Source organism: Pleurodeles waltl, chromosome 6 (assembly GCF_031143425.1).
Source record: "Pleurodeles waltl isolate 20211129_DDA chromosome 6, aPleWal1.hap1.20221129, whole genome shotgun sequence".
In the NCBI taxonomy this organism is placed as follows: domain Eukaryota; kingdom Metazoa; phylum Chordata; class Amphibia; order Caudata; family Salamandridae; genus Pleurodeles; species Pleurodeles waltl.
In genome coordinates, this window is record NC_090445.1 from 1,516,975,489 (window position 1) to 1,516,989,510 (window position 14,022).

At 45.6% G+C, this 14,022-nt stretch overlaps 1 protein-coding gene across 1 annotated transcript in view; it reads right to left on the reverse strand.

Annotated features, from left to right (window-relative positions):
* LOC138301028 (ATPase family AAA domain-containing protein 3-A) overlaps positions 1-14,022 on the reverse strand; it is a 360,997-nt gene that overhangs the window by 251,513 nt on the left and 95,462 nt on the right. The window contains exons 8-9 of the mRNA XM_069241050.1: positions 10,778-10,933; positions 9,329-9,385 (exon numbers count right to left, since the gene is read on the reverse strand). Of these exons, the coding sequence (XP_069097151.1) occupies positions 9,329-9,385; positions 10,778-10,933 (213 nt within the window). The remainder of the gene's footprint in view (positions 1-9,328; positions 9,386-10,777; positions 10,934-14,022) is intronic.

The following is a 14,022-nucleotide window of genomic DNA, read 5'->3' on the forward strand; positions in this document are numbered from 1 at the left end:
GAGGTTCCACGAAGGAACTGGTGGTGTTCTTGGTGGAATAATTCTTTTCAGACCCTCCATAAATGCTTTTATGACTGGGATCCTGAATAATGAAGTTGAGTGCGTAATTTGCAGATAAGCTGAAATTGCGGGGAGATGTATTTTAATGGATGAAAATGCTAATTTTGATTTTTGTAAGTGTAGTAGGTAACTTACGATGTCTCTGGCAGATGCGTGTAATGGTTGAATTTGATTAATATGGCAATAATAAACAAATCTTTTCCACTTATTTGCATGGCTATGTCTTGTGGTTGGTTTTCTAGCTTGTTTTATGACCTCCACACATTCCTGTGTAAGGTCTAGATGTCCGAATTCTAAAATTTCAGGAGCCAAATTGCTAGATTCAGTGATGCTGGATTTGGGTGTCTGATCTGTTGTTTGTGTTGAGTTAACAGATCTGGTCTGTTTGGCAGCTTGATATGAGGCACTACTGAGAGGTCTAGTAGTGTTGTGTACCAAGGTTGTCGTGCCCAAGTTGGTGCTATTAGTATGAGTTTGAGTTTGTTTTGACTCAACTTGTTTACTAGATATGGAAGGAGTGGGAGAGGGGGAAAAGCGTATGCAAATATCCCTGACCAACTCATCCATAACGCATTGCCCTGAGACTGAGCCTGTGGGAACCTGGATGCAAAGTTTTGGCATTTTGCGTTTTCTTTTGTTGCAAATAGGTCTATTTGTGGTGTTCCCCATCTTTGGAAGTAGGTGTTTAGTATTTGGGGGTGAATTTCCCATTTGTGGATCTGTTGGTGATCCCGAGAGAGATTGTCGGCTAACTGGTTCTGAATTCCTGGCATGAACTGCGCTATTAGGCGAATGTGGTTGTGAATCGCCCAATGCCATATTTTCTGTGCCAAGAGACACAACTGCGTTGAGTGTGTCCCTCCTGGTTTGTTCAGATAATACATTGTTGTCATGTTGTCTGTTTTGACAAGAATGTGTTTGTGGGTTATTATAGGTTGAAATGCTTTTAGCGCTAGAAATACTGCTAGTAGTTCCAAGTGATTTATGTGAAGCTGTCTCTGCTGATCGTCCCATTGTCCTTAGATTCTGTGTTGGTTGAGGTGTGCTCCCCACCCTATCATAGAAGCATCCGTTGTTATTACGTATTGAGGCACTGGGTCTTGAAAAGGCCGCCCTGTGTTTAAATTTATATTGTTCCACCATTGAAGCGAGGTGTATGTTTGGCGGTCTATCAACACTAGATCTTGAAGTTGACCCTGTACTTGTGACCATTGTGATGCTAGGCACTGTTGTAAGGGCCGCATGTGTAATCTTGCGTTTGGGACAATGGCCATGCATGATGACATCATGCCTAGAGGTTTCATCACTAATTTTACCTGTATCTTTTGTTTTGGGTGCATGGCTTGTATTACGTTTTGAAATGCCTGTACCCTTTGTGGACTTGGAGTGGCAATCCCTTTTGTTGTGTTGATGGTTGCTCCTAAGTATTGTTGTATTTGACACGGCTGTAGGTGTGACTTGTTGTAGTTGAGTGAGAAACCTAGTTTGTGAAGGGTTCTATGACATACTTTGTGTGTTGTGAACACCGTTCTTGCGTATTGGTTTTGATTAACCAATCGTCTAGGTACGGGAACACATGTATTTGCTGCCTTCTGATATGAGCAGCCACTACTGCCAGGCATTTTGTAAAAACTCTTGGCGCTGTGGTTATCCCGAATGGTAACACTTTGAACTGGTAATGTACTCCTTGGAATACAAACCTTAAGTACTTTCTGTGGGAAGGATGTATAGGTATATGGAAATATGCATCCTTTAGGTCTAGTGTTGTCATGTAGTCTTGTTGTCTGAGCAGTGGAATCACGTCTTGCAGTGTCACCATGTGAAAGTGATCTGATTTGATCTAGATGTTTAGTGTTCTGAGATCTAATATAGGTCTTAGAGTTTTGTCTTTTTTGGGTATGAGAAAGTACAGGGAGTAAACTCCTGTTCCTCTTTGATGAATTGGTACTATCTCTATTGCATCTTTTTGCAACTATGCTTGGACCTCCAGTTGTAAGAGTTCCATGTGTTGTTTAGACATATTGTGTGTTTTCGGTGGGACATTTGGAGGGAATTGTAGAAATTCTATGCAATAACCATGCTGGATAATGGCTAGGACCCACGTGTCTTGTTATTTCTTCCCAGTGTTTGTAGAATTTGGTTAGTCTCCTCCCCCACAGGTGTTGTGTTGGGGATTTGTGACGTTGAAGTCACTGTTTATTTTGTGGAGTTTTGGGACTCTGGAACTTCCCTCTACTCTTTGGGAACTGTCCTCCTCTATATTGTCCCCGAAAACTTCCCCGCTGATATTGGCTCTGATAAGTGGGCCTTGTTTGTGAGGTTGAGGGTTCTGTGCTCTGTCCCCGAAACCCCCCTCGAAACTGTGATTTCCGAAAAGTGCCTCTGCTCTGTGGGGAGTAGACTGCGCCCATGGCTTTGGCCGTATCTGTGTCTTTTTTTAGTTTTTCGATAGCAGTGTCCACCTCCGGCCCAAACAACTGCTGTCCGTTAAATGGCATATTCAGCCCGGCTTGTTGTATTTCCGGCTTGAATCCTGATGTACGCAGCCATGCGTGTCTCCGTATGGTCACTGCTGTATTTACAGTCCTAGCAGCTGTGTCCGCTGCATCCATTGCTGACCGTATCTGATTGTTCGAGATACTCTGTCCTTCCTCCACCACTTGTTGTGCTCTCTTTTGGAACTCTTTGGGCAGGTGTTCTATGAAATGTTGCATTTCGTCCCAATGAGCCTTATCATATCTAGCCAGCAAGGCCTGTGAGTTGGCAATGCGCCATTGGTTGGCTGCTTGTGCTGCAACCCTTTTCCCCGCAGCGTCGAACTTGCGACTCTCCTTGTCTGGAGGTGGTGCGTCTCCTGAGGTGTGTGAGTTCGCCTCTTGCGAGCTGCTCCTACTACCACTGAGTCTGGTGTTAATTGCTGCATGATATACACAGGGTCTGTTGGTGGCGGTTTGTACTTCTTCTCCACCCTTGGAGTAATGGCCCTGCCCTTCACAGGCTCCTGAAACACTTGTTTGGAGTGTTTCAGCATTCCCGGTAGCATAGGGAGACTCTGGTACTGGCTATGTGTGGACGACAGTGTGTTAAATAAAAAGTCATCCTCGATAGGTTCTGCATGCAGGGTGACATTATGAAACGCCGCTGCTCTTGACACCACCTGTGTGTAGGCTGTACTGTCCTCAGGTGGTGACGGTCTTGCTGGGTAACAGTCGGGACTTGTAGGAAGTTGGCTCTGTATGTGCTATTTCAAAGTAAGGAATAGCATGCACAGAGTCCAAGGGTTCCCCTTAGAGGTAAAATAGTGGTAAAAATAGATAATACTAATGCTCTATTTTGTGGTAGTGTGGTCGAGCAGTAGGCTTATCCAAGGAGTAGTGTTAAGCATTTGTTGTACATACACATAGACAATAAATGAGGTACACACACTCAGAGACAAATCCAGCCAATAGGTTTTGTTATAGAAAAATATCTTTTCTTAGTTTATTTTAAGAACCACAGGTTCAAATTTAACATGTAATATCTTGTTTGAAAGGTATTGCAGGTAAGTACATTAGGAACTTTGAATCATTTCAATTGCATGTATACTTTTCAAGTTATTCACAAATAGCTATTTTAAAAGTGGACACTTAGTGCAATTTTCACAGTTCCTGGGGGAGGTAAGTTTTTGTTAGTTTTACCAGGTAAGTAAGACACTTACAGGGTTCAGTTCTTGGTCCAAGGTAGCCCACCGTTGGGGGTTCAGAGCAACCCCAAAGTTACCACACCAGCAGCTCAGGGCCGGTCAGGTGCAGAATTCAAAGTGGTGCCCAAAACGCATAGGCCTCAAAGGAGAGAAGGGGGTGCCCCGGTTCCGGTCTGCTTGCAGGTAAGTACCCGCGTCTTCGGAGGGCAGACCAGGGGGGTTTTGTAGGGCACCGGGGGGGACACAAGCCCACACAGAAATTTCACCCTCAGCGGCGCGGGGGCGGCCGGGTGCAGTGTTAGAACAAGCGTCGGGTTCGCAATGGAAGTCAATGAGAGATCAAGGGATCTCTTCAGCGCTGCAGGCAGGCAAGGGGGGGCTTCCTCGGGGAAACCTCCACTTGGGCAAGGGAGAGGGACTCCTGGGGGTCACTTCTGCAGTGAAAGTCCGGTCCTTCAGGTCCTGGGGGCTGCGGGTGCAGGGTCTTTTCCAGGCGTCGGGACTTAGGTTTCAGAGAGTCGCGGTCAGGGGAAGCCTCGGGATTCCCTCTGCAGGCGGCGCTGTGGGGGCTCAGGGGGGACAGGTTTTGGTACTCACAGTCGTAGAGTAGTCCGGGGGTCCTCCCTGAGGTGTTGGTTCTCCACCAGCCGAGTCGGGGTCGCCGGGTGCAGTGTTGCAAGTCTCACGCTTCTTGCGGGGAGTTGCAGGGTTCTTTAAAGCTGCTTCTTGAAACAAAGTTGCAGTCTTTTTGGAGCAGGTCCGCTGTCCTCGGGAGTTTCTTGTCGTCGTCGAAGCAGGGCAGTCCTCAGAGGATTCAGAGGTCGCTGGTCCCTTTGGAAGGCGTCGCTGGAGCAGAGTTCTTTGGAAGGCAGGAGACAGGCCGGTGAGTTTCTGGAGCCAAGGCAGTTGTTGTCTTCTGGTCTTCCTCTGCAGGGGTTTCCAGCTAGGCAGTCCTTCTTCTTGTTGTTGCAGGAATCTAATTTTCTAGGGTTCAGGGTAGCCCTTAAATACTAAATTTAAGGGCGTGTTTAGGTCTGGGGGGTTAGTAGCCAATGGCTACTAGCCCTGAGGGTGGGTACACCCTCTTTGTGCCTCCTCCCAAGGGGAGGGGGTCACAATCCTAACCCTATTGGGGGAATCCTCCATCTGCAAGATGGAGGATTTCTAAAAGTTAGAGTCAACTCAGCTCAGGACACCTTAGGGGCTGTCCTGACTGGCCAGTGACTCCTCCTTGTTGCTTTCTTTGTTCCCTCCAGCCTTGCCGCCAAAAGTGGGGGCCGTGGCCGGAGGGGGCGGGCAACTCCACTAAGCTGGAGTGCCCTGCTGGGCTGTGACAAAGGGGTGAGCCTTTGAGGCTCACCGCCAGGTGTTACAGCTCCTGCCTGGGGGAGGTGTTAGCATCTCCACCCAGTGCAGGCTTTGTTACTGGCCTCAGAGTGACAAAGGCACTCTCCCCATGGGGCCAGCAAAATGTCTCTAGTGTGGCAGGCTGCTGGAACCAGTCAGCCTACACAGATAGTTGGTTAAGTTTCAGGGGGCACCTCTAAGGTGCCCTCTGTGGTGTATTTTACAATAAAATGTACACTGGCATCAGTGTGCATTTATTGTGCTGAGAAGTTTGATACCAAACTTCCCAGTTTTCAGTGTAGCCATTATGGTGCTGTGGAGTTCGTGTTTGACAAACTCCCAGACCATATACTCTTATGGCTACCCTGCACTTACAATGTCTAAGGTTTTGTTTAGACACTGTAGGGGTACCATGCTCATGCACTGGTACCCTCACCTATGGTATAGTGCACCCTGCCTTAGGGCTGTAAGGCCTGCTAGAGGGGTGACTGACCTATACTTGCATAGGCAGTGAGAGGCTGGCATGGCACCCTGAGGGGAGTGCCATGTCGACTTACTCGTTTTGTTCTCACTAGCACACACAAGCTGGCAAGCAGTGTGTCTGTGCTGAGTGAGAGGTCTCCAGGGTGGCATAAGACATGCTGCAGCCATTAGAGACCTTCCTTGGCATCAGGGCCCTTGGTACTAGAAGTACCAGTTACAAGGGACTTATCTGGATGCCAGGATCTGCCAATTGTGGATACAAAAGTACAGGTTAGGGAAAGAACACTGGTGCTGGGGCCTGGTTAGCAGGCCTCAGCACACTTTCAATTGTAAACATAGCATCAGCAAAGGCAATAAGTCAGGGGGCAACCATGCCAAGGAGGCATTTCCTTACAGGACTGTTATCTGATACCGGCGCATCATAAAGATCCCATGCATCGGGATCATCCTGACTCATCCCAGTATGAGTTGGGGACTGTATCATTGGTGGAGTGGCTACCGGTGATGGTTGTGGTGAGCGTTGTGGAGATGGTGGCGGGGTTACTTGTCTTGCCACCTTTGCCTGTGGCTGTTTGTCTTTCTCTTGGAAGGCAAGTTTTCTTTTCATTCGAATTGGGGGAAGAGTACTGATCTTCCCTGTGTCTTTTTGAATGTGGAGCCTTCTTTGAGTGTAATCTGGCTCCATTGTCTCTAGTTCCTGTCCGAATCTGTGTCCTTGCATTTGTGAGGACAGGCCCTGTTCCTCTGTGTAGGAACTTGATTTCGGTTCTGAGGCCGGATGTTTCGGTATGGAAACTTTTTCGGCTGTTTTTTTCGGTTCCGACAACACTTTTTTGATCTTCGGCAAACTGAACTCTCAGTGCCGACTCGTTTCGGTGCTGAGATTGCTCTGACCCGGTGTCTCGGGGTCGAGTGTGCTCTGTGCCGGTATCTCGACCGGAGTCGGATGACTTCGACACATGCGTGCCCTTTTTTGGTGCTGATGGTCCGTCACCTATTTTTCGGGATAAGCCATGGCCTGCTGGCGGTGGCGTCCCCTGGGCTTTAGTGGTTTTTCCGTGAGTTTTTTGTATTGACGTCTTACTCACGGTTTTCGGCGTCTGTTCGGGATAGACTTCGTCCGAGTCAGAATCCTCGATGGAGAAAGTTTCTTCTTCTTCTTCCAAGTGTTTTTGTCCTGTCGGCGCCGACGCCATTTGTAGTCTTCTTGCTCTTCGTCTCTTAACGTCTTCCTTGACCGAAACGCTCGACAGGCCTCACAGGTATCCTCTTTGTGTTCTGGAGACAAACACAAATTACAGACCAGATGCTGATCTGTATAAGGATACTTGTTATGACATTCGGGGCAGAAGCGGAATGGGGTCCGTTCCATTAGCCTTGCGCACGTGGTCGGGCCGACCAGGCTCCGCCGGAGAATCGAAAACCCCAAAGGGCCACCGGAGCTCTTCAAAATTCGGTGTCGATCTGTTGTAACTAACCCGATACCGAACGCAAACAATACCGTCGCATTTTCTGAGATTTTAACTAACTTTCCGAAACTCGGAGCAAAAAGGAACACGTCCGAACCCGATGGCGGAAAGAAAACAATCTAAGATGGAGTCGACGCCCATGCGCAATGGAGCCGAAAGGGGAGGAGTCCCTCGATCTCATGACTCGAAAAAAGACTTCTTCGAAGAAAAACAACTTGTAACACTCCGAGCCCAACACTAGATGGCGGGATGTGCACAACATGTGTATCTGCAGCTACACATGCCATCGAACATATATATATACATACATACACACACACACACACACACATTCTCTGAAAAAACAAAGATTACAGAAACATTATAGTGAGAATTTCAGTGACAACGTAACATTAAACATACAAAACATCAGTTGTAGTTAGCTCTGGTAACTATAACTCGCATCCCGCCAGGCACAGTTTTCTTTTTAATAATTTAATTGCAAATGTTGCAGTGATATTATCAATGATGTCATAGAATAGGTCATGTGTGATGTAATATGAGGGGTAATTAGCAGGGCATGGCGAGGGCTCAAGTAAAAAACAGGGACCCTATCCCCGCGGTCGTAGTTTAATTCGAAGAGGGGCCACTCGTGCCCCCACCTCCTAAGCCTAAAAGGCTCTATGGATCCCCATCCTTTGGGCAATAATCATCTAAAAAAGGGGAGGGGGGGGACACAAGGCCCTCTCTCCCTGAGCCGTAAAAAGGCCTCTGGTACTGTGTTCCCTGGGACAAATTCAAATACTCTGTCCCGGGGAGCCCACCCTCGTGGACATATTAATTTGCTCCTGCCTGGCAGGTGCATCTTCAAATCTTCCGCTAGGTGGAAGCAAAAATGCCTTCCCCCTGCCTGCAGCAGCGCGGGCTGAGAAGGCAAGTCTTTTCAGCCGGCGGGAGATTTAAAAATTTTCCCAATGGGAGGGAGCGGAATTCTGTTTTCCTTCCCGCACGGATTCGGGCTAGGAAAAGAGATATTGCTCCCTGACAGAGGGAGCATGCAAGAAACTGCTGCTCCCTTCTGCTCCGGAGCAATGTCTGCTCCTGCAGTATGTGGAGAGCCGGATGGGTAGCTGGGGCTCCTCCCACAGCCCACAAGGTGGTCTATGGTGAGAGCCCTGTGCGGGCGCCAGGCACCCACCTATAATTTAGAGAGGCCGAGGTGGCCTAAAGATATGTGGTCCCTGGACATTGGGTCCCCAGGGCCTAGCAAGGCATGTGGAGTGGGGATGCATGGCCCCCTCACCTTTATAATGACAGGCAGCCTGGGGCATGGGGGGCCCATGGGCCTAATAATGCCTGGGAGAAGATCCACCAGGCCTCCTCACCTTCGTAATGACTAGCAGTCCCGGGGGATAGGGTCTCCAGGACCTAATAATGATGAGATTGGGGGTGCCTCCTTTCGCCCCTTTTTACTGCAATTCGGCACAGGGGGATGGGGCCTCCGTGACCCCTATTGGCTTGGGGACTGGGGGCATGCGCCACTCCTACTTACATCTATGGTTTGGCCCCTGGGGAAGGGATCTCCTTGTCCATAAAGGCCACGGAGAATTCCAGCCCTGGAGCACCTTCTGGTTCAGGGAGGGTTGGGGGGGCCACGCAAAGGCTCCTCTTAAAAAAAAATAATAATAATAATAAAGTCCTCCTGGGGGGTCAGGTTCCCGCTGAACGAATGCCAACCCTACTGCGGGGAAGTTGGAGACAGGGCCTCTTCACAGGCCAGAATGTGTGGCCAACCTCCCACCACGCACAGCCTGAGGGGATGGCTATACATGGTAATGAAATATTACTTCACTTTTTTTTTTTTTTTAAACATAGATATTAATTGAAGAAAAAACAAAACAAAGGTTGAAATAAATTCATAGGCGAGAATTTCAGTCACAAAGTAATGATTAAACATGCAAAACCACTGAAATTCACACCAGTTATAGTTAGCTCTGGTAACTATAACTCATGCTCTAAGAAAACTAACTCGTGCTGCTGCCATTTACTGCTAATTACCCCACATATTACATCCTTTATGAGGTCTTCTATGACATCATTGATAATATCACTGCAATGTCTGCAATACAATTATTAGTTAGAAAACTGTGCCTGGCAGGTGCGCAAGTTAAAGTTATAGTTACCAGAGCTACCTATATTTTCACAGTATCCCACAAAAACCTTTAGTTATGATTATGCTGCTGCTCATTAATGGTACATCTCATCCAAGATTCACATTTACGAGTAGCATGCAACAGTGAATACTCACACTAAGAACCACCCCCTCCAAGGCGTCCAGAGGTTTGCTGAGGAGACGCTTGCTAACCTAGGTACAGAAAAAAAACAGACATTAAGACCATTATGACAAAACTTCAACCACAAGTTCACAACCAAATTCTCCACTGATCCCTAGAAGATTTTAATGAGTTGGCCATCAAAGTTTATGCCTTTCTCGTAAAATGCCCCAGCATACCAGAGCAAGCTTATAATGGGCTTCAGAAATAACTTTAAAATTTGTCACATTATCGTTTACTCCACTCTACTAACAAACATTTTCAATGTCTTGGTAGAGACCCACAAAATTGCCTAGATTCTCAAAGAAAAAGATGGCATACAAACTAAACTATAAGAGAAACATGCAATTATCTCATGTGGGCAGTATTTACAGACCCTGTGGACAACAGAAGGCTTGGAAAGTGAACTAACAAACCCTTGTGAGAGGCATTAAATGTCAGATTAAAATGGAAATGGCAGGCTCAAATTCCAAGAAGCTACTTTCAAAACTGAAAAAAGTTTGTGATAACGATGAACAATGAAGTATGGTGTATACACAAACAAGGTCTTATTGCACTAATTTTGGGACTGAGACATTGTATGGTGAATATGTTGTCCATTTTGGAATCGGGAAACCAGACTTCTATTCACAACGTCAATCAATTTATCACCTACTACCTCAATTTCCTCATACAATTGGAAGGGCTTAGACCCATGTTGATGCCCAACGTTAAGCTATATAGAAATTAAGCTGAAAATGTGCTGTGCCTCTGCATTTACTAGGGTTTCTTAAAGGCTTAATGTGACTGCATAAGTTGCTTGCAGAATAAATACCCACATAGTGAATCATCATAACACTAAGGAGCAACTATATTTCAAGGGAAAACTGCCACATATTTAAGAATGCAAAGAAAGACAGGGCCTGCTGGTAAAGTTTGAAGAGCTACTACATGTGAACCTTTTGCAACACATAACAAAAATAACATTTGCATGTGTTTTGTATTATTTCGACATTAGAAAATCTTCAGCTGGAAATGATGTAAATAGCAACAATCTGTACAAAACAGTCTTTGGTGTGTGGAAGGTAACAATTCATTTTGCTGCTTCTGAATAAAGGAACATTTTTTATAGAATTTAGTAGTGACTCCAGTCTCATACCACCCACTAGTCATCTAAAACTAGAATTGTTTAAGTATCCATAAGTGTCTCTTCAGACATGTTCTTACCATGCCAATAAAAATAATATACTTCCACCAGAGACCTCCTAAATCATAGCTATCCAAAAAAGAATCCCAGATCCAAACCAAAATTTCAAGATAACCATACAAGATACAATTTCCACAATGTACGTGAAATAACTCTTTTTTCTATTCAGTGGTTATCATGGAGAAAAAAAGATGGTGTCAGTCTTTTTATGCCTGGAACATCTATGAATTACTTTTACCTTAACGGGGTGTTTCAGAGCCTCCAGTGCAGTCAGTCTTGATGTTTCCCTCACAAGTGAGGGCTTGCCCAGCCGTGCCTCAATATAGCGCCCTGCCACGCCTGTAGCATTCTTGGCTGTGTACACACCCACCGCCAGCAGTGTCAATCCTGCCACCTGTCAAAAAAAAACACATAACAGGTTAACATAAAATAAAATTCTAATGAAGGTGCAGCACAACCAAGACAAAGCTCGCTTAGATTAAAACTCTGCTGCATTCTGAGTACCAAGCATTTGCAATACAATAGGTCTCACATTTGCTTGAGTTGTAGCTATTGGCATTGTAATTTCATAACTGGACTTTTCTTGCCATTGAAATTGGTCAACTCTGCCTCATAATGAAAATGTCACTTACCCAGTGTACATCTGTTCGTGGCATCAGTCGCTGTAGATTCGCATGTTTTGCATAGCTCGCCATCTGGTGTTGGGTCGGAGTGTTACAAGTTGTTTTTCTTCGAAGAAGTCTTTCGAGTCACAGGACCGAGTGACTCCTCCTTTTTTCTCCATTGCGCATGGGCGTCGACTCCATCTTCGATTGTTTTTCCCCGCAGAGGGTGAGGTAGGAGTTGTATTGTAGTAATAGTGGCCATGCAATGGAGTGACTAAGTATGTACCTATTTAAGGTTAAAATAATATATATCCAAACAGTTGAAGGTACCTTCCGAACTGCTACAGGCTCCCGGGGAGGCGGGTGGGCACATGCGAATCTACAGCGACTGATGCCACGAACAGATGTACTCTGGGTAAGTGACATTTTCAGTTCGATGGCATCTGTCGCTGTAGATACGCATGTTTTGCATAGACTAGTAAGCAGTTATCTCCCCAAAGCGGTGGCTCAGCCTGTAGGAGTGGGAGTAGTCTGAAACAATGTTCTTAATACGGCTTGACCTACTGTGGCTTGTTGTGCGGATAACACGTCTACACAGTAGTGCTTGGTGAATGTGTGAGGCGTAGACCATGTGGCTGCCTTACATATTTCTTGCATTGGGATGTTTCCTAGAAAGGCCATGGTAGCACCTTTCTTTCTGGTTGAGTGTGCCCTTGGTGTAATGGGCAGTTGTCGTTTAGCTTTAAGGTAGCAGATTTGGATGCATTTAACTATCCATCTGGCTATACCTTGTTTTGATATTGGGTTTCCTGCATGAGGTTTTTGGAATGCAATAAATAGCTGTTTAGTTTTCCTGATGCTCTTTGTTCCGTCAATGTAATACATTAATGCTCTTTTGACATCTAAAGTATGTAGTGCCCTCTCAGCTACGGAATCTGGCTGTGGGAAGAACACTGGAAGTTCCACTGTTTGATTTAGATGGAACGGTGAAATAACTTTTGGTAGAAATTTAGGATTAGTCCTTAGGACGACCTTATTTTTGTGTAGTTGTATAAAAGGTTCTTGTATTATAAACGCCTGAATCTCGCTTACTCTTCTTAGAGAGGTAATGGCGATGAGAAATGCAACCTTCCATGTTAGGAACTGTATTTCGCAGGAGTGCATGGGTTCAAAAGGTGGACCCATAAGTCTAGTTAAGACAACATTTAGGTTCCATGAAGGAACAGGTGGTGTTCTTGGTGGAATAATTCTTTTAAGGCCCTTCATGAATGCTTTAATGACTGGTATCCTATATAGGGAAGTTGAATAGGTAGGCTGCAGGTATGCAGATATTGCTGCAAGGTGTATTTTAATGGAAGAGAAAGCTAGGTTAGATTTTTGTAAGTGAAGCAAGTAACCCACTACATGTTTTGGGGTTGCGTGTAATGGTTGGATTTGATTAATATGGCAGTAGCAAACAAACCTCTTCCATTTACTGGCATAGCAGTGCCTGGTGGATGGCCTTCTGGCTTGCTTTATGACTTCCATACATTCTTGGGTAAGTTGTAAGTGTCCGAATTCTAGGATTTCAGGAGCCAGATTGCTAGATTCAGCGATGCTGGATCTGGGTGTCTGATCTTTTGGTTGTGTTGTGTTAACAGATCCGGCCTGTTGGGCAGTTTGATGTGGGGTACTACTGATAGGTCTAGCAGCGTTGTGTACCAGGGTTGCCTTGCCCAAGTTGGTGCTATTAATATGAGTTTGAGTTTGTTTTGACTGAGTTTGTTTACCAGATAAGGAAGGAGAGGGAGAGGAGGAAAAGCGTAGGCAAATATCCCTGACCAGTTCATCCATAGGGCATTGCCGTGGGACTGCCTGTGTGGGTATCTGGATGCGAAGTTTTGGCATTTTGCGTTCTCTTTTGTCGCAAACAAGTCTATTTGAGGTGTTCCCCAGAGAGTGAAGTAAGTGTTCAGAATTTGGGGGTGAATTTCCCATTCGTGGACCTGTTGGTGATCTCGAGAGAGATTGTCTGCGAGTTGATTCTGAATCCCTGGGATAAATTGTGCTATTAGGCGAATTTTGTTGTGAATTGCCCAACGCCATATCTTTTGTGCCAGCAGGCTCAATTGCGTTGAGTGCGTTCCCCCTTGTTTGTTTAGATAATACATTGTTGTCATGTTGTCTGTTTTGACGAGAATGTATTTGTGAACTATTATTGGTTGAAAAGCCTTTAGTGCTTGAAAAACTGCTAGCAGTTCTAGGTGATTTATATGCAGTTTTGTTTGATGTACGTTCCATTGTCCTTGTATGCTGTGTTGATCGAGGTGTGCTCCCCACCCTGTCATGGAAGCATCTGTTGTTATTACGTATTGTGGCACTGGGTCTTGGAAAGGCCGCCCTTTGTTTAAATTTATATTGTTCCACCATAGAAGCGAGAGGTAAGTTTGGCGGTCTATTAACACCAGATCTATAAGGTGACCCTGTGCTTGTGACCACTGTGATGCTAGGCACTGTTGTAAGGGCCTCATGTGCAGTCTTGCATTTGGGACAATGGCTATGCATGAAGACATCATTCCTAGGAGTTGTAATATCATCTTTGCTTGTATTCTTTGTGTTGGATACATGCATTGTATGATGTTGTTGAAATTTTGAATTCTTTGTGGACTTGGAGTGGCTACTCCTATTGTTGTGTTTATTATGGCTCCTAGGTATTGTTGTACCTTGCATGGCAGAATGTTGGATTTTGCGAAGTTGACTGTGAACCCTAGTTTGTAGAGGGTTTGTATGATTTGATTTGTGTGGTGTGAGCACGTTATTAACGAATGGGTCTTGATTAGCCAGTCGTCTAGATACGGGAATACATGTATTTGCTGCCTTCTGATGTGTGCAGCGACTA